At 36.9% G+C, this 22,419-nt stretch overlaps 5 protein-coding genes across 6 annotated transcripts; 3 read left to right on the top strand and 2 right to left on the bottom strand.

Annotated features, from left to right (window-relative positions):
- Positions 1–823: 823 nt before the first annotated feature.
- On the top strand, positions 824–2,793 carry LOC139086192 (alpha-(1,3)-fucosyltransferase C-like). Its single transcript, XM_070634600.1, has 3 exons — positions 824–1,026; positions 1,477–1,655; positions 2,192–2,793. Exons 1-3 carry the CDS (start codon positions 824–826, stop codon positions 2,791–2,793), a joined length of 984 nt encoding a protein of 327 aa, XP_070490701.1.
- Positions 2,794–4,315: 1,522 nt separating this feature from the next.
- Positions 4,316–6,187, top strand: LOC139097075 (uncharacterized). Its single transcript, XM_070648874.1, has 3 exons — positions 4,316–4,906; positions 5,354–5,876; positions 5,960–6,187. The coding sequence occupies exons 1-3, from the start codon at positions 4,361–4,363 to the stop codon at positions 6,157–6,159; spliced, it is 1,269 nt and encodes a 422-aa protein (XP_070504975.1). The 5' UTR covers positions 4,316–4,360; the 3' UTR covers positions 6,160–6,187.
- An 18-nt stretch (positions 6,188–6,205) lies between these two features.
- LOC139086110 (alpha-(1,3)-fucosyltransferase C-like) lies at positions 6,206–7,015 on the bottom strand. The gene is made up of 2 exons (XM_070634474.1): positions 6,889–7,015; positions 6,206–6,834 (listed from the first exon to the last, which is right to left on the bottom strand). Exons 1-2 carry the CDS (start codon positions 7,013–7,015, stop codon positions 6,206–6,208), a joined length of 756 nt encoding a protein of 251 aa, XP_070490575.1.
- A 366-nt stretch (positions 7,016–7,381) lies between these two features.
- LOC139086036 (alpha-(1,3)-fucosyltransferase C-like) lies at positions 7,382–10,443 on the bottom strand. Its single transcript, XM_070634354.1, has 4 exons — positions 10,151–10,443; positions 9,904–10,085; positions 8,898–9,476; positions 7,382–7,683 (listed from the first exon to the last, which is right to left on the bottom strand). The coding sequence occupies exons 1-4, from the start codon at positions 10,441–10,443 to the stop codon at positions 7,382–7,384; spliced, it is 1,356 nt and encodes a 451-aa protein (XP_070490455.1).
- A 2,654-nt stretch (positions 10,444–13,097) lies between these two features.
- On the top strand, positions 13,098–21,822 carry LOC139093775 (uncharacterized). Of its 2 annotated transcripts, XR_011544739.1 has the most exons (5): positions 13,098–13,388; positions 14,041–14,148; positions 15,513–15,944; positions 16,630–21,535; positions 21,631–21,822. XR_011544739.1 is itself a non-coding variant. In XM_070644643.1 (4 exons), exons 2-4 carry the CDS (start codon positions 14,082–14,084, stop codon positions 21,024–21,026), a joined length of 4,896 nt encoding a protein of 1,631 aa, XP_070500744.1. In that variant the 5' UTR covers positions 13,098–13,388; positions 14,041–14,081; the 3' UTR covers positions 21,027–21,822. The 2 variants fall into 2 exon arrangements, 1 of the variants encoding a protein (XP_070500744.1); XM_070644643.1 differs by having other exon boundaries at positions 16,630–21,822.
- The last annotated feature ends 597 nt before the right edge of the window (positions 21,823–22,419 follow it).

Below are 22,419 nucleotides of genomic sequence, written 5' to 3'. Positions count from 1 at the left end.
AGTTATGTCATCGGATGGGGTCGTACATCAGCTATGACAATCTATTGGCTCACAAGGATGGTCTGTTGGCTCACAAGTCAGTCTGTTGGCTCACAAGTCAGTCTGTTGGGACACCAAGTCAGTCTGTTGGCTCACAAAGTCAGTCTGTTGGCTCACAAGTCAGTCTGTTGGCTCACAAGTCAGTCTGTTGGCTCACAAGTCAGTCTGTTGGCTCGCAAATGAGGTCTGTTGGCTCACAAAGTGGTCTGTTGGCTCACAAATCAGTTACTCAATGTCAATATATAAAACAACAGCTTTTGTCTGTGGATGTTTGCAAATTATCATGACATGATGATTATGTCAATATTTTATGGCTGAATTTCCATTTTGCACTCCTTTTTGGCACCAAAAAATACACAAAACATCGATGGATATACAAAATATATTGTATGATGTAAGCTATGCTGTTGATTTTGGCTTATTCAGGCTTATTCTGTTGGATAGACTAGTTGATGTAAGTTTTTGTCAATTATTATGCTTAATATGCTCTTATTTCCTTACTTTTAGGACCCCAAAGATGAGCCCCAAGCACTCAATTGTCATCAAAATATCCGAGAAGCTTCATCAGTTCCTCAAAATTGCTCACAAAAAGCACAGCACGAAGATCCTAATTTCATTCATTTTTCTTGCATTTTTCATCATCAAATTGGCCATTTACTGCCATCTGCAGTACATCCGATACGATTACAATCATGTCACTGACTACCTCGACCCGACATCATCACCAAAATCCACCAAGCACATCCTTTTTTGGAATAACTTTTTCGATTCAAATTATTGGGCAATGGACAAGGAAGTGCAGGGTGAAGAGTACCTAAAGGACATGAATTGTCCAGTCACAAACTGCATATTTTCACACAATCGGAAGTACTTGCCATCATTGAGTGACTATGATGCAATTGTGTTTCATGTTGCACAGCCGATGGATGTTAAGGATGTGCTGAGGAGTAGAAAGGATAATCAAATTTATATTATGGCTAATCAAGAGTAAGTTGGGAAGGGATGTTGGGTTTTTGGGGATTATAATGTGGATCTTTGGGTACGGGGGTTGTAGGAGCTGAACAGAGGGTTGGAAGGACTTTTAGAAGGTCTCAGTTGGTTATAGAGTAATTGAAGGAACCAAATTTGATCCGAAATGCTTTACTCCAGGTAGCACAAGGCAGGTAATCGATCCAAAGTCTGGCAATATGTCAACGTGACTCTGTCAACATGCCGGCATGGCGTCCGACTCCATTTTGGACTTTGACTGACTGTCTGTCTTACAAACTGCCTAACTATCCAACTCTCTGACTACCTGACTCTTCCTGACTATTTCTAACTCTGCCAGACTCTGCCAGACTCTGCCTAGCTCTGCCAGACTCTGCCAGACTCTTCTTGACTCTGTCTAACTCTGTCTGCATCTTCCTGACAATCTCTAATTTTTCCTTAATCTTTCAGAAGTCCAGTTCATACAGCACACAATTTAAAACGTGACAACAACTTTTTCAACATGACATTTACATATCGACTTGATTCTGACATTCTATTTCCATATGCAACCATTATGGACATAAAAAGTGGAGTTATTGTTGCACCATCAAGAAATGCCAATTGGATGGAACCGGAAAATGTAACAGGTTGGTAGCAATGATGAGGTTTTGGGGGAGGGCAGGAGCTGATTATGAAATGGTTTTAGGGCAGAATTGAGGTTTTACTTCCTTACTTACTTCGCTGGCCCAACAGATCAACTGTGATCCATGGCCTCCCTCAGATGTCGCATATAACTGGTTCTATCGCCGGCTTCTGCCTGCCAATTGCCAATACCAAATGGAATGGTGTCTCTATCGACAGCTTCTTTTGAATTGAGGTTTTGTACGTCTTAAATCAGTGATGGGCAACCTGTGTGTCGTGGCACATTCAAGTGTCGTCAAAAATGTTAATAAATGTCATGAGCAGCATGCCTTGTCTGGTTTCGGTCAAGGTTCACCACCAAAATGTACCAAAGGTTGTCCACCACTGCCTTTACCTATGAATATCCATGGAGATCGCAGATGGAAGTTAGAAGGGTGAGGGACGGTCAAAAAAGTCAATTTACCCGTTATGTAACCAATGAACGACCCCTGAAAGTTCCAATATTTTCCAATTTTCCCACAATAATTTCCACTATTTTTAGATCCAAGAATCCTCAACATAATCAAGTCCAAGTCCAAAATGGCAGCCTGGTTCGTGTCACGATGCAAGTCATTCTCAAATCGTGAAGTTTTGACCCAAAAGCTCCAGCAATTTATCAATATAGACATTTATGGAAAGTGTGGTAACCACTCATGTCCAAGAACAGACCAAAATCAATGCCTGGACATGCTTAATTCCACTTACAAGTTTTATTTGGCATTTGAAAATTCCATTTGTACTGATTACATGACTGAGAAGGTGTTCCTTAATATGGACAATTATGTCATACCAATTTTATACAATGGAGTCACTGACATGCAGCACTTCCTACCACCAAAGTCATACATTAATGTCAATGACTTTAACAGCATCGAGGAACTTGCAAATTATCTCAAATTTTTGGACATAAATCCACAAGAATATGCAAATTATTTTTGGTGGAAAAAGTACTATAAAATTGACAATAATCCATATCCAAATTCATACTGTAAAATGTGTATGAAGCTTAATGAGTGGGATGTCGAGGCAAAAAGACAGCAATATGTGGATGTGGCTAAATGGTACAATTATAAGACATGCAATAATAAAAGGGTTAATTTTTGAAAAATTTAATGAAAATTTTTGAGTTTTTTGTGGGAGTTTCAGGCAGTCTTGGACAGCACATGACATCTACTAACAGGAAACAACCTATGTGCCGCGGCACATCTATGTTAATTTTACAAATTTTTAGATATACTAAGAATCATGTGCCGTGTGTGGTTTCGGTCAAGGCTCAACATCAAGGTGTACCGCGGCACACAGGTTGTCCATCACTGACTTAGACCAAACCTTACTCACCCTAACCTGAACCCAGAATTCACATCCATCACCCATCCTGTGCTACTCGGTCTCTTCATCTTATCATCATACACCATAAATAGTTCCTAATATAACTGATATTGTAAGTCCGCAATACCAAATTTGGGAAGCTAATCTCATTTCCATTCATAAATTCTCACATTTGTACATTTGTGTTGGTTTTGATGAGATTTTTAAATTGACACACATAAAAGAATATTCGCATCAGGTCGACAAACTCGACATTTTTTTTTGTGTCTATTTTGATGAAAAACTAGTTTTTAGATTTCGTAATTCTTGGGTATAGACAGGTTTTGATGATCATAAAAGATGTGCTTTTCTATGAGAAAATAAAAGTGAAATTTTGGCAATAGTCAATGGATGTGAAAGGTGCGGAATATCAAAATTGCGTATTTGAGCAAGCTTTGATGTTTATGCGGCTGTTATGCTCATCGAAAATTTAATTTTCAGATTCATCAGAGGCAATGACTGCCTATTTCAGGTCAACAACCCTGATCAGCGGCTTATCTAGGCATCCAACTCGAAAAGCAGCTTACATAAGTCAGGAAATCATCTGGATTGTTACATAACAACGCTGCTTCATTTAATTGATTGCAAAAAATCCAAAATTATGTAAATTTGTTGACCGTAAAAAGTCTCAATAATTCATCAGACGTCCTAATGTTCCAAAATCAAATTAGCTGCTGTTTTCAAAGTAGCCTGATGTCACCAGACCGTTAGCTAGTAATACTGAGGGTTGTATTCAATGAGGATAAACTCTTAATCCTCCCTATCCAATCCCAATTTAGACATTACACTCTATATATTGGGTACTAATGGATAGCTTGTTTCGTGAAACACCTTGGTAGTAAGCCTCGACGAAGCACACACATGACATACGATTCTTGGCAACACATGGGGAAAAACACACGGTGCAACATATTAGCAACACACGGGCGACACATGAGTGACACATGGGTCATCACACGGGACCAACACACGTAGCAATCACACGGGAAAAAACATGGCAATACTCAGAGCAATATTCGGGGCAACATACAGACTAGGATCAACAAAATGTCCAAAAATGTTCAAATTCCCTTCCATATCCCTAACTACACTTTAAGTAAACAAAAAACCCCAAGTAAGTATTTCATAATGTCTCAAACCAATTTTCTGTCCATTATCATCATAAACTTATCAAAAATCATCAGCTGATAAGTCATAGAGTCGCATGCCTTTAACACATTCTCAAATAAAACCTAAATTAGAGAACATTTCGCTCACATAATTCAGTCTAAATTGAATATTCGTCGCACACAGTCAGTCCATAATGTCATCAGATGATAAAATAAATACATTTTTAAGCATCGACACGATCAATGATGACTTTTTTTGTGAAATTGTCGAAAATAAATTGAAAATTACGCGTGACAAGTTCAAAATTCGGCTTGTTTTTTGTATGCCAGCGACTGGAAAAAATGAAAATTACGTGTCGGTTGTGTATCGTGTCAAAATTAGTGTCCAGCTACTCGAAACAAATGAAAAAGTTTTTGTAAATGCGATAATTAAGGCACTGATCACAACAATACCTGAATTAAAGGAATTTGGGGTATTTCCAAGGGAACGTTACATGTTTGAGGAAATAATTGGCAGTTTTGAGGACATTTGGCGTGATGTGGCTGGTGAGACTGTCACATTTGGTCCTGGATGTCTTGCAATTCATTCGGATCCGCATGAAATTATCGTTCTTGATGACTTGAAGGCTGAGGGATTTGAGGTTTTGGATAGAAAAGTTGGGGTTAATTTGGATCAAGCTAAAGCTGTCATGAAGACACTTGCGCAGTTCCATGCAGCTGGTGCTGTGAGGTATCAAAGGGTAAGTACATTGAGCAATAGCTCGACCCAAGATGACTGAGCTTCGCTCGACCCTAGATGAACCAAAATGACTGACCTTAGCTCGACTTAAGATGACTGAGCTCAGCTCGACTCAAGAAGATTGAGCTTCGCTCGACCCAAGATTGCTGAACTCAGCTCGACCCAAGATGACTGAACTTCGCTCGACCCAAGATGACTGAACTTCGCTCGACCCAAGATGACTGAATTCAGCTCGACTCAAGATGACTAAGCTTAGCTCGATCCAAGATGACTAAGCTTAGCTCGACCTAAGATGACTGAGCTTCGCTCGACTCAAAATGACTGAACTTAGCTCGACCCAAGATGACTGAACTTAGCTCGACCCAAGATGACTTGATCTTCACTCGACTTAAGATGACTTAATTCAACTCGACCCAAAAATAAAAATCCCTTCCACATTCCTTTCCAGGACGGCATGATAAAATCCCTCCTCGATCGCAACCTATCAGTTCCACGATTCCCAAAAGACGGTCCAATTGGTCAAGCCTGCAAAAAATTCTTCGACGCCTTCTTTGGCGGAGTCAAAGACCTCGATGTATCAGACGCATGTGTCGGTAAAATTGCACGATGGGATCCAGTTGCAATGCTTGATGCTGGCTTTAGAGGATGTGAACCAATGAAGTGTGGCTTCACCGTACTCAATCATGGCGACGACTGGATCAACAACATGATGTTCAAATTAGACGAAGATGGAAATACTGTCGATTTTCGTTTATTAGACTTTCAAATGTCATATTGGGGAAGTCCAGTTGCTGACTTGTTTTACTTTTTAATGTCATCGGTTAAGGATGATGTTAAGGTTGTCCATTTTGATGAAATTATTGAGTATTATCATGAAATGTTGGTGGAATCGCTGGGGAAGTTGAAATATGACAAGCATGTGCCGAGTTTGGAGGAACTGAAGGATGAGATGATGGAAAAAAGGGAATTAGGTATGGAAATTGAGGTTTTTTGGGGCTGGGTGGCACTAGCAGGGTACAGCAGGGTATAATCTAATATCTGTGACTATTTACAGCTGCTGACGGCTTTGTCGGCATCATGTTCGTCTGCAAATACACATCCGAGCAGGAACTCAACATGGCTGACATGTTTACAGGTCAAATTAGTGAGGAACAGATGCATGCAATGTACAGAAATGATAATTATCTTAAGGCACTGCAAGTATGGCTGCCGTTCCTTGAGGAACGTGGATACCTTAATAAGACAAAGGTATAAGGCATGAATAAAGGCACAGACACAGGAATCACTGCTTAATATTTTATTATTTAAAGTTATTTCCCATCTTATAACATGCTTTATGTCCGAACCATTCAGCTACATCCAAATATTGATTTCGCTTCTTCCTGACATTCCAGTTGTTGATCTTCATGCACATGTCACAGTATGAATATTTGTGGACATTATCAGTGACTTTATAGTACTTTTTCCACCAAAAATAATTTGCATATTCTTGTGGATTTATGTCTAAAAATTTGAGATAATTTGCAAGTTCCTCGATGCTGTTAAAGTCATTGACATGAATGTAGGACTTTGGTGGTAGGAAGTGCTGCATGTCAGTTACTCCATTGTATAAAATTGGTATGACATAATTGTCCATATTAAGGAACACCTTCTCAGTCATGTAATCAGTACAAATGGAATTTTCAAATGAAAAATAGAATTTGTAGGTTGTATTAAGCATGTCTGTGCAGACCTGACGTCCTTCGGTATTGTAAATGTCAATGCTGAGTGGACATGTTAGGTTACCACATGCGCCATAGATGTCGACGTCCATAAATTCTTGAATCTTAGTTCCAAGATTGTCACGGAAGGATTTAGCACCACAATGTGACAGGAACCAGGCTGCTTGCTTAGTTTTGGATTGTTTGATGAATTTCAGGAGTTGTGGATCTAAAATTGAGGGTTATCAACAAGTTAGCTTGCATGTCTCATGTCATTCCTTACCATCAACAGCCTCAGGTTCCCTCCATTTGACATACTTTGATGGCGCCACAATACTTCCAGTTTCCTTGTCTATAAACAGTCCATAATTCCAAAAGACATCTGAATCTAGTCGATAAGTCAACGTCATGTTGAAGAAATTCTCAAAAAGTTTGAGGTTATGTTTGACATAAAGTGGACTCCTGAAATGGTTTAATTCAGAGTGTGGCCGACTCAAGTTCGAGTTTTTCGACATTAGATTGTCGAAAAATTTAAACTTATCGAACTCAACTTATTATAAAATAAAAATATACGTTACGAAGAAAAATAAAATTAACGGTCAAAAAAGATTTGAATTGTAACCACAATTTTTTGAAAATAAAGTGATGAGTTTCTCAAATTTCTCACTAAATAGCCTTAAAAAATTGAAGAAATTCCAAAAAAGGAGTCAATCCCCCCTAAATACACCCTCAACCCCATCCCCTCTCTAATCCCAATAACCCTAATTATTCCATACTTACTCCTCATTAGCAATGACATAAATCTGATCATCTCTCCTAAATTCCGGCAAATCATCAGGATCAATTGGATCTCCAGCATGAAATACGAGTGCATCATAGTCAGTTGGTTGTGGGAGATATGTTCGGTTGTGGATGAACATGCAGTTGGTGACCGGACAGTCAATTGACTTTAAGTAATCTTCACCTTGTACTTTTGCACCCATATACCAATCTGGGAATCTATACCAATTATTCCAGAATAGAATGTGCTTGATGCTGTCAATTTTGTGCCTTGTTTTGGGAATGTTGCGGAATTGGACTTGAATTCGGTAGTTTTTGATGTAATTTTCGTAATATTTGTCAAGATCAAATGACAATAAAATTGAAATGTAGAAAATTATTGAGAAATAAATTAAATTTTTGAGGATTTTTGTGTTAAATTTTGAGGAATTTGTGGCTGTTGATAGGATTTTGAAGGCTGAATTGATCATTTTGGCTGTTTCATTGATCATACTGCTTCTAAAATGTGAAATAGATTGTTAAAAATTGTCAATAAATTTCAAACAATTTAAATAATTTGGTTTACCTTTCGTTATACGACGACGAACCAAGCCGGTGAATTGAGACGACACGAATGAAAATTTGAGAGATTTCAAATCATGTAACAAAAATGAAGAGAAAGTTTGGGAACGTTAGGAAGTTATGCAACACTTTGTGTGCTTTTGTTCATTATGTGATGTGAAATTTCTTAATTTTTCTGTCAAAACGTTATCGGACGGGTCTAAAAGTCAATTTATAGTGTTACGTGGCTTACAAACGTTCCCATTGCAAAAATATGTGTTAAATTGTCTTAATTTTTATTGAGATTTCATTGCCAAACCCAGAAAGGCGTAGAAATAGCCGAAAATGTGTCCTCAACCCGACTTGACTCTGGCTTATGGACGGATCTCATGGAACTCTTGTCTAAGGCTAGAGATACACTGTGCTGGGACTGGATTTTCAGCAATTTCTATATCGTGTACCTTCTGAAAAAGCTATCAAAGTGGAGGAATTCATCCAATCAGGAGAAAATTGTCGATTTTTTATCAGAACTTAGACAAATTTTGCAGAATTTTTGAAATTTTGTATGAGTTTTTGGACAATTTTTTAGGGTTGAGCAAAAGAGTATTTGAATATATTCGAATATTTGCCCAACAATACAAATTTTTGTAGATTATGTAAAAATTTTATATAAAGAATGACAAATTCTCTCAAATTATGTAGAAATTTTGCTGAATTTTACAAAATTTTTGCCTAAATTATGTCAACAGTTAACCTAATCTGCCAAATTAAGTAGAATACTTTCAAAAATTGCAAAATTTTCATAAAAAATATCAACAGTTTTCCTAATTTATGATAAATTTTGCCAAAATAAGTAAAATTTCATCAAATTCTGTCAAAAATATCCAAATTTCTCCCTAAATGTAGTCAAAAACTCTCAAATTTCTAACATTTTTATTCAATTTATTAGTTCCTTAAAATCAAAATCTTTACAATTTTCCTCATCAGTCCAATCATCAACATCTGTATAAACCTGTCTCACTTCCTTCACATCCCACTCATTAATCCTTAAACATAAATCACAATATGAATAAAGATCAGCATTTTGCATCAATTTATAGTACTTCCTCCACCAAAAATAATTTGCATATTCTTGTGGATTTATGTCCAAAAATTTGAGATAATTTGCTAGTTCCTCGATGCTGTTAAAGTCATTGACATTAATGTATGACTTTGGTGGTAGGAAGTGCTGCATGTCAGTCACTCCATTGTATAAAATTGGTATGACATAATTGTCCATATTAAGGAACACCTTCTCAGTCATGTAATCAGTACAAATGGAATTTTCAAATGCCAAATAGAATTTATAGGTTGTATTCAGCATGTCTAGGCATTGATTGAGATTTGATGAGGCGCATGAGGGATTACTGCAGTCATCATAGATGTCTATGGGTATGAATTCTCTTAATTTTGCTATAAAGTTATTGAACATCTTGTTGTTGTTGCACTGCGGAAGGAGTCCGGCTGCAAATTTTGGCTTTGAGTTGCTGATTGAATCTAAAATTCTGGAATCTAAGGATAAAAATTGAAATTTAGAATCATCAATCACAATTTTGCTAACTGCCAAGAAGTTACAAAGCGTAGAAATGACTAAAAATCTGAATCAAGCTTGCATGACTCTCAAAGCTTAAAGAAGATTCGATTTAGCTATGTAAGTGGGTTATGGACCCGATTTTCTGTTATGTCTACGCCATGTGCCTTCCAAAGCTAGATATTAATCAAAGTTTACAAATTAAGCATTTTCTGAACCAAATGACAGTTCTTGTAAGCTAACAAAAAGCCAACCAAATCATATTGTTGTACATAATCAGAACTCGAAGTCTACTTGAATTTAGCATTAAGTCAGGACGATTCAAGTCAACTTTTCAATACAAAATTCGAGTCGACTTCGAGCTCTGGTCACAAGAGTTGCATAGACCATGCAGAAAATTCAACTGACCTCGGACAATTTCCGGCTTCCTCCACTTTATATGCCTTGATCGTTCTACAATTCTCTTCAATTTCATGTCATAGAACTTATTTGATGTCCACTGCACATCTGAGTCCCTTCGGTATGTAAATGTCATGTTAAAGAAGTTATCATCAAATTTCTTGATGCTTTTGTCAACGAATTGTGAGGTTCTAAAAAGTAAGAAGACAATTTAGTAAATTTTGGACTTATCTTGCATCACCCAGTAGCTACATACCTTTGAATACCCAAAACATAAATCTGCTTAATATCCCTCACATCAGGGACATCACCAGCTTCATCAACATTGAATATAATCCCATCATAATCAGCTGTTGTCGGCAATAATCCACGATTACTTGTAAACACACAATTACTGACCGGACACTCAATTGCCGCTAAATCTTCATGACTAATCTCCAAATTGTCACCAAATTTACTCCAAAATAAAATATTTTTATCACTAAATTTCCTAATTTCACCATGCGGAATAAAGTCTTTAATTATGTCACTTTTCCATCTTAGTTCCATATGACGGCCATACAGGTCAACTCGACGGATGATGTAAATGCACAGAATTGCAAAAAATAAAGACAAAAAGCTGTTTTGTTTAATAAATTTTGATGATTTTTGCACAAATTTAATTGAAATTTTCCATAATTTAAGTCTCTTTTTTGGGTCTATAAGGTCAAGCTTTATGAACATTTTGATAGATTTTGGGTTTATGGCTGTAGGAAGACTTTAACACATGAAAGTTAATTATGAACTGACGGTGATGGAGAGACTACAAAAACATGATGGTCAAAAGCTTGATCATGAAAAGCAAAAACTGGTTTTGGCATGCAAATAGCTAAAGAAAGCTTTAAGTTAAAGCACATCTGTTAGCTTCAAACTGTTTGATGCTACTTAAGTCTGCATATTTTTGTGAGTGATGACATAAGTTTGGATAGCTTTTATTGCAACAGTTCGTTGTACTTTCAATGAGCCTTAAGTCATTGTTTCTAGTACTAGTCGGTCAATTAATCCGGAATCCTGCAAAAGGCTGGCATGACACTGACTGGGGAGTTAAGTTTCTCAATAAGACTGCAATTAGACTGAAAAATAAGACTGAGTCCAGGCGTTGACATCGAATTATCAATCTACTTTTGCTTCCGATCAAACTGGATGATCGTGTCTTGTTCTGAGTAATCAAATGGATGACCTTCGTATTCATCACATGGAGTGATAAAGCCTTCATTAAGCATCATCTGAATGGGACTATAGATCACAGTTGATCTGTACGAGCAGCAAATGAATGAATGAAAGCATTTGAAGCCTAGCAACTGCTTCTTTGTCTGTATAAGTCAAGTACGTGAATCTAGTAACAATTTTGATTATGTCTGAATTAGGGTTCTCAATCCCAGGGTTGGATTGTGTTTATGGATTGTATTGTAGTGGGATCAATCCTTAGGCTGAGATACTAGGCGGTATCGGCGGTAATTGGCGATAATTAGCTTGTATTTAGCGTAAATTGCATAGATACGGCGGTATTACCGTGAAGTTTCTCAGCCTGGATCAATACCGACATTCTCATTTACTTACTTCCTTGGCTAGAGCGTTCGAGGGTCCATTGCCGCGCTTAGGGAATGTCTAAAGACAGCTCTATCCTTCGAAGCCTTCTGCCAGTTCATATCCCAACATATTAAGTCCCAACATTCAGTCCAGAGATTGACAACCCTAATCACAATCCAATAATTGCTGTATTTGCATACTTAACTCTGTTTATATCCATAAAATGCAACAATTGTTTTATTATTTTGTTGTTTTTCCATAGTCACGTGGTTCCGTAGTGTATCCATAGCAACAAAATTGACACCACAAAAAGGAATTAAAGCATGTAACAATTCAAATACAAAAATAAACTAAATTAAATCAAAAAATCAATAAAATTTGTGCATCAGTGACCCCAAAAAATGTCAGAATCATCAAAGGACATCCAAAACTTCCTCATTAATCACCTAAGCTACACACCTCGTCGTCAAATATTTGAAGAATTTCAAGAAAATCTCACAAAAATTCGAAATCAACAAGATTTAGACACAAAATCAACTCAAATTGATGAAGTTCCGGAAAATTATAACCTCAAATTTATCCATCAGCTTAATCAGTTCCGCATCCAAAATGCCCACGAGTGCATGTCCGAGCTCAACTTCCGCAGATTACGGAATGAAAATGAAAAAGTTGAAAATTACCTCAAACATTCGTGCGTTCATCGATTCCGACTTAATGATCGTCTAATTCCAGTTCCAGTCAAGTCAAATGAGCATGGCGAGTCACTGTGCATCATATGTGGATCAGCTGCTGATGGAAGTGCTTATAATACACAAAATTCAATGATTATTAATGAGTCAAAGTACGAAAATGACAAGAAGAAGCGAGGACGTCAATTTTATTATTTGGATGGTGTTGGACATGCTGAAGATTTGGCGAAAAAAAGTGAAAATTTTAGCAAGTCGTTTGGATTGAAATATCAAAAGTTTTGAGGAACAGGCTCCATCTGTTGGGGAATTGATGAAATTTCACATAAACAGCACATCAGTCATCAACAAATGAGTAGCGATAAGCATCAAGTATGAGTTGGTTGACATTCCTATACAGCCAGTGGTGGGCAACCTGTGTGTCGTTGGTGTAAGCAGGGATGTGCAACCTGTGTGCCACGGAACCTAAAATTTCCATGTCATGAATCGTTTGATGTTTAAGATTCGGCGGACGATTAAATCCAAGATGTACCGTGGCACACAGGTTGCCCACCACTGCCTATATCTCCAACACACATTTTGCCCACCACTGCCTATATAAGCGACACATTTGTTGCCCACTACTGCCTATATCAGCGGCACACAGGTTGCCCATCACTGGCCTATACCAACGACACAAAGGTTGCTCACCACTGCCAATTCAAACCACACTCAGATTGCCCAACACTGCATATACCAGTGACTCACTACTCACTACGTCAGGTTGCCCACCACTGCCTATACCAACAGCACAAAGGTTGCCCACAACTGCCTGCAATTGCACTAATCACTAATCAAATTCTCATCTTGTTCTTATCTTGAAAGTTTCTAGCTTATTTTTTGTACTCATTTAATCTCAAACAAATCCATGCTCCGCTCATTTGTATGCTCGACGGGATTCAGTTAAGACGTATATTTTGGGCCTTTTACCGGACGTATTTTTTGAACATTAATTTGGAAATTTATTGAATAAATGTGGTGAAATTTTAATAAAAATAAAATAAAATAATACTTTTGTTTTGTGATTTCTGAATTGAATGTGTTAAGAATGTTGAGGATTTGAAAATGATGTGTAAATAAATAATGTGTGGAATAAAAGGCTCAATTGTAATAGCAAAATTGTGATTTATTATGATTTAAATAAAAAAATATGAAATAAGAAAATAAATTATAAATTAGTGCAAAATTATAAGAAAAAAGGTAAGGAATTCGACAGTGCTGACTTCACAAGTTCATATAGACACCTCGATTTAAGAAGTGTGACTTGCCATTTCTCTTCCCTATCTCCCCCTCTCCCTTCTGTTCTACCTCTTCAACCTGTTCCCTCTTTTCACCCTCTTTCTTCTGTTTCTCCATCGTCCCTTTCGTCAACTTCCATCCCATTCTTCCCTGTTCCTTCTGTTCCTCGTGTTTCCTCTATCTTCACTCGCTTCCCTTCCAATAAGTAACAATGTTATCTCGATCATCAATTCTCTTAATAGCTATATCTTCCATGTCGTTCCATAACATCATCTCAAAAGGGCACGAACGGCAAATATGTAACGCTAAATTAGGGGTTTTTAAACCCCTCCTCGTTCCCATTGCAACATTTTGTAATAAAATCATGAAATCAACATTTTTTGGTGGTTAGTTTGTTCAACACTGTCTTGCTTATTACCTTAATTGGAGCTCCAGGAAGAATTGCCCTTCGAGGATTACAACTAATGCTTGTGAATCACCTTTTCTGTCCCAGCATTAACATTCCTCCCACCTTCGTTACACATTAAGCGTTACTCAATTTCCTGACGTTCCCTTAAGCTGACTAAAATCTCCTAAAGTTGACTTCATCTGCTAATTCATTCCTTTTTCATAGATATTATTCAGCATAATTCATGACAACAAGGACAATTCATCATGGCTGAATCAACATTAAAATTCTCAAATCTCTCAAAAGACAACGAAAAAATTGAACATGTTGAAGGTAAGTCCAGGTCCTTTTTACTAAAGTTGTTCTTAATATATGTCATTTTTTGGGCGGAATTTGTACTTTTTGGAAGTACTTTTCAAGTGCGCATACCTTCTCTTGGTATTCCCTGATAACCCTGATTACCAACCATTTCTGAAATCAGCATGTACACAAAAAGTGACTTAGTATAAACAAGACAGGACTAGCTGATATTATTTTTCATTAGAAATGTCATCTTAATTCAATTTAAAAAAGTTGGGGATTTACAGTTATAACACATCATGTTTATTGCTTATTTACTGACTGTATTATACGAAATATGTGAAAATCATCTTGAAATTGATATCAATACTGAGAATTGTTTCATATTTCTTAATAAATGCACGACTCAACTTGGCTCTGCTCGGTTTAGCTCGACTCAAATCGAATCGACTTAGCTCAGCTCGGTTCGGTTCGGTTCACTTCGATTCGGTTCATTTCGGTTAGGTTCGGTTCGGATCGGGTCGGTTCGGTTCGGTTCGTTTCGGCTCGACTCGGCTCGGTTCGACTTCCACCTCTTTATAAGCAATTAAAACCCAAAAACCAGTCAAAATGATGCAATTAAAAATAAACCATAATCTCACATTTACTTCTTATTAATGTCTTATCTCTACAATTCATTCTATTAGTCAAGTTGTAAGTGAGCGTGACATTTGCTGACACATTTTTATTCGCACATCGACACATGTTTTTAGTGATTAATTCAGTTTTAATCAGAATTCAGAAATGTATGTTTTTCTGCGGTAAATTAACAGAGATGGTAAAAGGTCAAAAAGGGTTTTGTGGTTATCAGAGGCTGATTTCTTTTGTGGTAGTAGGGTATGGTGTATGGAGTCTAGTGGTACGGTACAGTGATATATCTACTCAAGTTTGGTCATCTCGTATCAAGCGGAGTTTGGTCATCTCGGTCGAGCAAAGTTCGGTCATGTCAGGTTGACCGAAATTCAATTATCAATGATCAAACAAAATTTGATCATCTCGGGTCGAGCGAAGTTCAGTCATCTCGGGTCGAGCGAAGTTCAATTATCAAGGATCAAACAAAATTCGATCATCTCGGGTCGAGCGAAGTTCAGTCATCTCAGGTCGAACTCTTTTGGTCATCTCAGATTGAACTAAGTTTGGTCATCGTAGGTCGAGCTGTTTCGGTCATGTCAAGTCGAACTGAATTTGACTACCTTACCTACACCGATGCGAACTCTGTTTAGTTCATGTTAAACTTGATAATATGTTTGCTTATTTTGAATTAATGAGGATTAAATGGGTTATGGGAATTTATGCTGCATGCCTCTTTTTTGAATTCTAATCCGATTAAAGCAATGTCTTATCTTGATTCCACATAGGATTATGCCAGCCTTCAGCTATCTTCATGAACATTGATGAAAAACAATTCAAACCAGATGTTAACCAGTCAGCAGATAACTATGTTTATGACCGACCGCAATTAAGATATCAAAATATTGAAGAATCTGTAAATTATTTAAAATGTCAACAGTCAACAGATGTGCCACAGCAAATAAGATTCATAATTGATAATTTTGAGCCATTGAAGCCGGAAATTCTCAATGAATTAGCAGAAATTTATCAAAAATTCTCAATTGTTATGCTGTTTATGGATGTAAATTATGAGAAATTTCTAGTCTATTGGAAATTGGCTGACATGAACTACTTTTTGGAGTTGAAGGCATTTGAACATATTCCTGGTTTGGATTATAAAGATTTTTATGAATATGTTGGTGACTTCTTGCTGAGCATGCTCAGATTTAATCATATTGGTGAGTTGGAATTGAGTTTATAGTTAGTAAAATGGATACTAGTCATGCAATTATAGACTCAGAATTGATATGAGTCAATTTAGACCGGTTTTTACATGTCTAAGGATGCAGCTTTTATGTTGAGGCAAACCAGACATGTCTGGACTCTAAACTTGAGTACTAGGTTGTGCATATCCATTTCTGAGAAGCACAAATTGGTCAATCAATCTTAATTCCGATCACAAGCAGACATGTCTCTGCTTTGGAGTCGGAATTCGGATCGATTAGCCGACTTGTGCTGTTAGGGCTTCTTAAGGAAGCGGTTAAATAGAATCAGTGGTTTAAATGGTAGTGCGTTGGTCTTACGTGCCAAAGATTTTGGGTTCAATTCCAGATCACGTCTAATGTGTCTTTACTGCTAGGTATTCGCTTTACTTCGCTGGTCATACAGATAAGGCTAGGCTAGCTTTTAGTTCAAATTCTCAATACTGAGGCAAAGACCAAGACTAATCGGGACAGTTCTCGCAACCATAAAGCAGCATCTCTGTCTCAGCATCCAAAATCTTACTACCAACTGACTTTATACCCAGAGTTGGCAGGACTTGGAGTCCGGACTCCGAAAGTCCGTGGAGTCCACATTGGAGTCCTGCTAACTCTGTTTATATCTGCAAAATTACACAAAACCTTTTCATCCTCTTTTTTCCAGGCGTCTTCACAGCCCACAGCATCAACAACAACAAAATCGACATTAATGATCTTGCCGATACTCACAATTGTAATCTATTCCAAAATGCTGCGGATGACAATAAAATTGAAGTTGTAAAGATCATCATTAAGCACAGTAAGATGAGACTTGCAAAAGACCTGATTGATAATCCATTAAGTCCACAAGCATTAGCTGATCATAAAGGACATCTCGAAGTGCTGATGTTGCTGCTGCATGCCAATTATTCATATCCACTGTACATGACCACCAACTCCGATGAATTTATATCCTTCAAAAAAGTAGGTCAGGAAATGCATTCAGCCATTATGTCAAGGAATAAGAAGGAAATTATGAGAATCTTGTCAGCATATCCAAAACAGAAGCATTACTACAATGAGTATAACGTGTCAGCCCTAAAGGCATCACTGGACATAAAGTCAATTGACATTTACAAGCTTCTGTTCAAAAATGGAATTGAATTTGGTCCACATGAGGATAATTTTGATCATCTAACACCAAAAGAGCGTATCCAGTTGACGGACTTCCATTTTAAGCATACACAGGACCTGCCGGACAATCACATCAACATCCTTATGATGAACACGACAATTTGTCATGATGAGGCCAATAAGGACAATAAGCAGCACTATATTAAGAAGGCATATGAGACACTAAATAATATCCCGTCCATAAAAGTCATCCTTGAAGCTGTTGCTGCATCCAAAAAAGTCAAAATTGTCTTTGACTTTAAAAGGTCGTCGGTCCATATGATTGATTTAGAGTCAAATAAGGACACAAATGGTGTCTGTTATGTTGATGGTAAAATATGTATTGGTGCTAAACAGCTACTGGATCCATCGACGGAGCATGAGACATTTGGGACATTGGCACATGAGTTGTGTCACTATGCCTTACAATTGACTTATGGAAATGCCTCAAAACCTTACAAAGAGAAGGATAATGAGCAGTATAAGAAGTTTGTGGCTGTTTATGAGGATTGTAAGGCACGGATGGAACATGAGGAACTGATAAGGATGGTCTATAAGAAGTATGAGCAGGATCAACGTCATGCTGAGTTGGCTGTACGTCCACCGCACTTAATTGCACAATATTACAATAAACCGGATAAATTAAAGGCTGTACAGGATGAATATCGTGAGATGTTCAGCTACTATGAGAATCATATAGTTCCGGACATGATGGAGGCACTGCCAATGATCAGGGAGAAAGCAGAGGAACTGACAGTCGATCAAATTATTTTTATTAGTTTTATAATTTCATTAATTTTTATAGGCTTAATAAGCATGCTGTTGTACTTTAAGTTCTATACTCCTCACTATTCCTACCCTGACTTGTCAGCACATGATCAATTTAAGGTTAGAAATGCAGTTGTTAGGTACAAAGATGTTGATGTAAATTTATGGACTTTATATCCAAATGACACGACTATTTATGACAATTTAACATCTGAGCATATAACAAGGATCCTTAATAATCATAAATTGGACCTTAGTCATGACTACCTTGCGTATATGACGTCATCAATCTATTTTTCATGGACTAACTTGACAAAACCTTTAAAAGACAAAATAATAAATTCCAACATGACTTATCAGAATCAAAACATCAAGTTTAAGGACATTCATGCTGTATATCCACATACATTTGATTCCCTTACTTCCGATGACATCATATCCATCCTTGATGGACTTACGACATTCTCAATTGGACATATTAATGAAATGTCAGTTAAATTTTATATGAAACGTAATTTTATGCCTGAAAATTCAATTTATGCTTACCTTAAGTATGCCAAAGTGGCAAAGGCATCAAATTTGACATTTAAGGCTTATTATGAATCCAGCAACTTGTCATGGGAACCTAAGACTAGCTTAACAAGTGTCTTAGACAATGTAGTCGAAAGAACACGCGAAAATCATGCAATATCGATGCTTATTAATATCACGGATGTCCATAAGACTATAAATGACATAATTAATGACACAGAACAGTCACGGCTGTTCATCCTGTCATCTGAGGCTGGTGCCGGTAAGACAATCACATTTGAGCATTTAACGATGAAATTAAAGCATTTATATCCAAAACGATGGGTGTCATATGTGGATCTAAGGAAGCATCGGGATATGTATGATGATAAGGAACTGCTGGACGGGGTTGAAGGGTTTTTAGAGAAGGTTTTGGACTTAAAAGTCAAATCTGAGTTTGAGAGGGAATTGTTTAGGAGTTCCTATAGGTCCGATCAGGTCATGCTGCTGTGGAATGGATATGATGAAATTTCACCAAATTACAGCAATTTTGTCCTTAAATTATTAAAGGATATCCATCAAAGTACCAAAAATATCCAATATATATGCACACGACCGTTATTTTCAAATGACTTAAGTAGACACCTTGGAACTACCTCCTACATGCTCGTACCATTAAATCATCATGAACAGCATGTCTACTTCCAACTGTACCTTAATTCCAAAAATGTCAGCGACACAGCCACAATAAATCAAAGAATTGCCAATTTTTTCAACATGACAAAACGTCTTGTTCAGGTTCCGTTCAGAAATTTTGACACACCCCTTGTGCTGTCCATGTTTGCTGACCTATCCGACGATCAGATCAATGCCTGCAACTTGTATGACTTAATCAGCAAATTTATTCAAAAAAAGACAAAAATTTTAACGGACAAAAATATCACAAGTGATAAAAGCTTCTATAAAGTACCACCAAACTCAAACTTTAATGTCTATCGGATATACCAGTCATTTGCATTTAAGTACGACATATTTCCAATTGCACTATACACAAGTCCATTTACCCAGCGACTGCACATCATTAATACCGACTATAATTCGAGACATTTTTTTGATATTTCACGTGCTGGAATTTTATTCATAAATGAGGTCACAACATTTGATTTTGCCCATAAGACATATGCTGAGTTCTTTATAGCTCAATACTTGATCGATAATTTATACAATTTAGGTGACAGTATATCCAATTATGACGAAATTGACTCAAGAATTGAAATGTTTTTCATTTTTATTCAATATTCAGTAAGTTTTAATAATGTTATGGAACTAGTCATGGACTATGTCCAAAATAGTGACGTAACTGACAAGTTTGATCCACAAGTGACCGACTTGCTTACTAAAAAATATAAAAAGCACATGATTTACATCCTTAATAAGCCATACAAGCATAATTTTAGATTTTTCTTTGAATTCTTTAAAAGAGATAAGGAACTGATGCTGGACATGCTTAAAGTCAATGAAAATGAGACATTTTATACAGCATTGTTTAATCCTTTCTATGGTGCTGCACATCTAGACCCAAATGACATTAAAAATACTGTCAGGAATTACTTGACGGACGATGAATTTGACAGGTTTACGAATGGACAGCACCAGATGGGCGTGTTGCTGTACGGGATGTATGATAGACATGAATATGACAAGCTTGATGATTATAACTTGACAATTTCTAATGGAACTGAATTTTGGGACTTTTATGACATGATTAAGGTTAATTTGACAATTGATGAGCTTAAGCAGTTGTTCCTTAATCCAGTTGTGACTATACTGTACCGAAAACATTGTGCGACTGTTGGAACTAACCAAAAATTCTGGATGGAAGTTGAACAGCTCTTTGACAGGCATGAAATGTCAATTTTTTTGGGTAATTTATTTCCACAAATTTTTCGTCCAAATTTGAATATTTCAGCTGTGGCTGAACATCAGGCACTTAACATGCTGATCACTAAGACTGAACAGCTCCTAACAAGTCCAGAAATCTACAAATTAGCATCCGACACTTACCTGCTATTCCGCTGTGCTCGATCATATCCACAACTTCAAATTGTTTGGAATTTTTTGGCAAGTCACACGACCAGAGCAGAACGACAGGAACTGCTTAAGTATGACTATAGGAAGAATCCATCACCTGATAATCAGCAGTTCTACAGCATGTACTACAAGTTCTTTGTCATGACACCAAGAGTCCTGCATGTTAATCTATTTGCTGACAACTTTACAGCCTCAATTGACTTTGTTGAGTCTATTTATGGACAGACATTTGATAAGGCTGACATTCAGGCATTCTTTAATGAGTCAAATAATTTTCTATTTTCATTCATTTTTGAGCGTCCAATTGAGGTGTGTGAGAAGGTTGCGTCATATTTGGAACGATTGTTTGGTGATGGTAGTGAGGATGTGCTGCTTAAGCTGATTGAACGGACTTTTAATGGCTCTAAATTGACTATTTTTGAATATTTTGATAAAATATTGTCATTTGGATTTAAAGAAAATGAAAATATTAAGAAAAAGTTGAAGATATTCTCAGATTTGAGGAATAGGCTGAGGAAAGGCAGGAAGGGTTTGGTATGAGGTGGGGACCCTTGCCAGGGGACATTTTTGAACAAAATTCATTAATTTGATAGAATTTTTAAGGAAATATCCTGAAATTCCTTCTAAATTATTGCGGACCAAGACTTCGTCCCTCTCCTACTGTCTCCTGTCCCTCCTCTCTCCCTCCTCTCCCCCTTCTATAACAACTGCTGGTTAAGGGAACGTTTGAAAATTACGTAACGCTTAGATTGACGGTTTTTGCAATTCTGTAACGGATTAAAATTGTGATACAAAGCTTTACATTGGGGTATAAGATGTAGAAGTCTAAAAATGCTAATTTTAGGGGGTTACGTAATTTTCGAACGTCCGTTTAAGACCCTGCTTCATTTAATTAGTCATATAATATCCCCGAAAGCGGGAATGTCAATTAGATGTCAAAACAGAGAATTTATACAAGCTTTGTGATGTGGCCAGTAACAGAGTCAGATGGAAGGCCTTTTGTAATAACCTAAGCTCCAAGTCGGTGCATGGTTCCAGTAAGTAAGTAAGTAAGTATCCCCGAAAGCACACGTTATTGAATTGATCGAATATTCGGAATAAACCAGCTCAAATCTGACCTGATGTCGAATTTCTTCAAATCTAGATCCGGATTCAGAGCCGGGCTGACATTGTGCTGGATTTCCGGACATCTATACGCCGTGTACCTTCCAAAAGTCCTCGAATTTCCATTAATTTTAATTTAAACAATTAAACTTAAATTATTAATTATTTTTATGTACAATTAATCAACAATCTTTAATGAACTGAGCCAAATTGTCAAGTAATTGATGCATACAGGTTGTCCATCACTGGAATCAATAAAAATCACCCAAAAAAATCATTTTTTTATTCAAAAAACCTTCAAAATTTCCTTTCAGAATCTTTAAATACCCGGCATTCTGCCACACATACGTCACTTACACATACATCCATAAGTCACACACACAACCATGCCAAAAAATTACAACAGATGTTTCAGTCAATGAAGTTCAAATTACCGGCACATGTAATACATATGGCAATCATCAGTAGCTATTGTAGCACTTCTTATACTTTTTTGCACCCTAAGTTTCATGTGCATTAATTTCACTTGCCGTGCCATTCCTACTTTTTGACTTCATCAACCGTAACTTAACAATTGTGAATTGAATTGAGAAAGTAAATGACGTGAATGATGTTGATGAACTAGTTCTAGTCATTAAATGACATGATATGTTACATGTTTATAGCTTGTTGAACTCGATTAATAAAATTGAAAAATATTTCGATTGATTTTTTATTAAGTCACGAATATTGTTGGCCATAATAAGCCATAAAAATTTTGGATGGATGATTTTTAAGTGGAAAATTATTAAGTTAATGGATATGGAGGGGATTAATATGGATGGAAGGG

This window comes from Chironomus tepperi, unplaced genomic scaffold (assembly GCF_022539635.2).
Source record: "Chironomus tepperi strain 1889 unplaced genomic scaffold, CSIRO-AGI_Ctep_v1 contig_7, whole genome shotgun sequence".
Taxonomy (NCBI): Eukaryota; Metazoa; Arthropoda; class Insecta; order Diptera; family Chironomidae; genus Chironomus; species Chironomus tepperi.
Note: the sequence above shows the minus strand (reverse complement) of the source record. Positions and strands in the feature narration are given on the sequence as shown.

What these genes read in the sequence shown, in the direction of transcription:
- LOC139086036 (XM_070634354.1), bottom strand. Translation starts at nt 10,443, where the DNA reads ATGGAACTAAGATGGAAAAGTGACATAATTAAAGACTTTATTCCGCAT. An exon ending in GAAGCCGGAAATTGTCCGAG is followed by an intron (nt 9,477 to 9,903) that starts GTCAGTTGAATT and finishes TTTTATCCTTAG; the next exon opens with ATTCCAGAATTTTAGATTCA. An exon ending in TTGGACTGATGAGGAAAATT is followed by an intron (nt 7,684 to 8,897) that starts GTAAAGATTTTG and finishes ACCGAATTCAAG; the next exon opens with TCCAATTCCGCAACATTCCC.
- LOC139097075 (XM_070648874.1), top strand. Translation starts at nt 4,361, where the DNA reads ATGTCATCAGATGATAAAATAAATACATTTTTAAGCATCGACACGATC. An exon ending in GTGCTGTGAGGTATCAAAGG is followed by an intron (nt 4,907 to 5,353) that starts GTAAGTACATTG and finishes ATTCCTTTCCAG; the next exon opens with GACGGCATGATAAAATCCCT. An exon ending in GATGGAAAAAAGGGAATTAG is followed by an intron (nt 5,877 to 5,959) that starts GTATGGAAATTG and finishes GACTATTTACAG; the next exon opens with CTGCTGACGGCTTTGTCGGC.
- LOC139093775 (XM_070644643.1), top strand. Translation starts at nt 14,082, where the DNA reads ATGGCTGAATCAACATTAAAATTCTCAAATCTCTCAAAAGACAACGAA. An exon ending in AAAAATTGAACATGTTGAAG is followed by an intron (nt 14,149 to 15,512) that starts GTAAGTCCAGGT and finishes GATTCCACATAG; the next exon opens with GATTATGCCAGCCTTCAGCT. An exon ending in GCTCAGATTTAATCATATTG is followed by an intron (nt 15,945 to 16,629) that starts GTGAGTTGGAAT and finishes TCTTTTTTCCAG; the next exon opens with GCGTCTTCACAGCCCACAGC.
- LOC139086110 (XM_070634474.1), bottom strand. Translation starts at nt 7,015, where the DNA reads ATGACGTTGACTTATCGACTAGATTCAGATGTCTTTTGGAATTATGGA. An exon ending in GGAACCTGAGGCTGTTGATG is followed by an intron (nt 6,835 to 6,888) that starts GTAAGGAATGAC and finishes CCTCAATTTTAG; the next exon opens with ATCCACAACTCCTGAAATTC.
- LOC139086192 (XM_070634600.1), top strand. Translation starts at nt 824, where the DNA reads ATGGACAAGGAAGTGCAGGGTGAAGAGTACCTAAAGGACATGAATTGT. An exon ending in TATATTATGGCTAATCAAGA is followed by an intron (nt 1,027 to 1,476) that starts GTAAGTTGGGAA and finishes TTAATCTTTCAG; the next exon opens with AAGTCCAGTTCATACAGCAC. An exon ending in GGAACCGGAAAATGTAACAG is followed by an intron (nt 1,656 to 2,191) that starts GTTGGTAGCAAT and finishes CACTATTTTTAG; the next exon opens with ATCCAAGAATCCTCAACATA.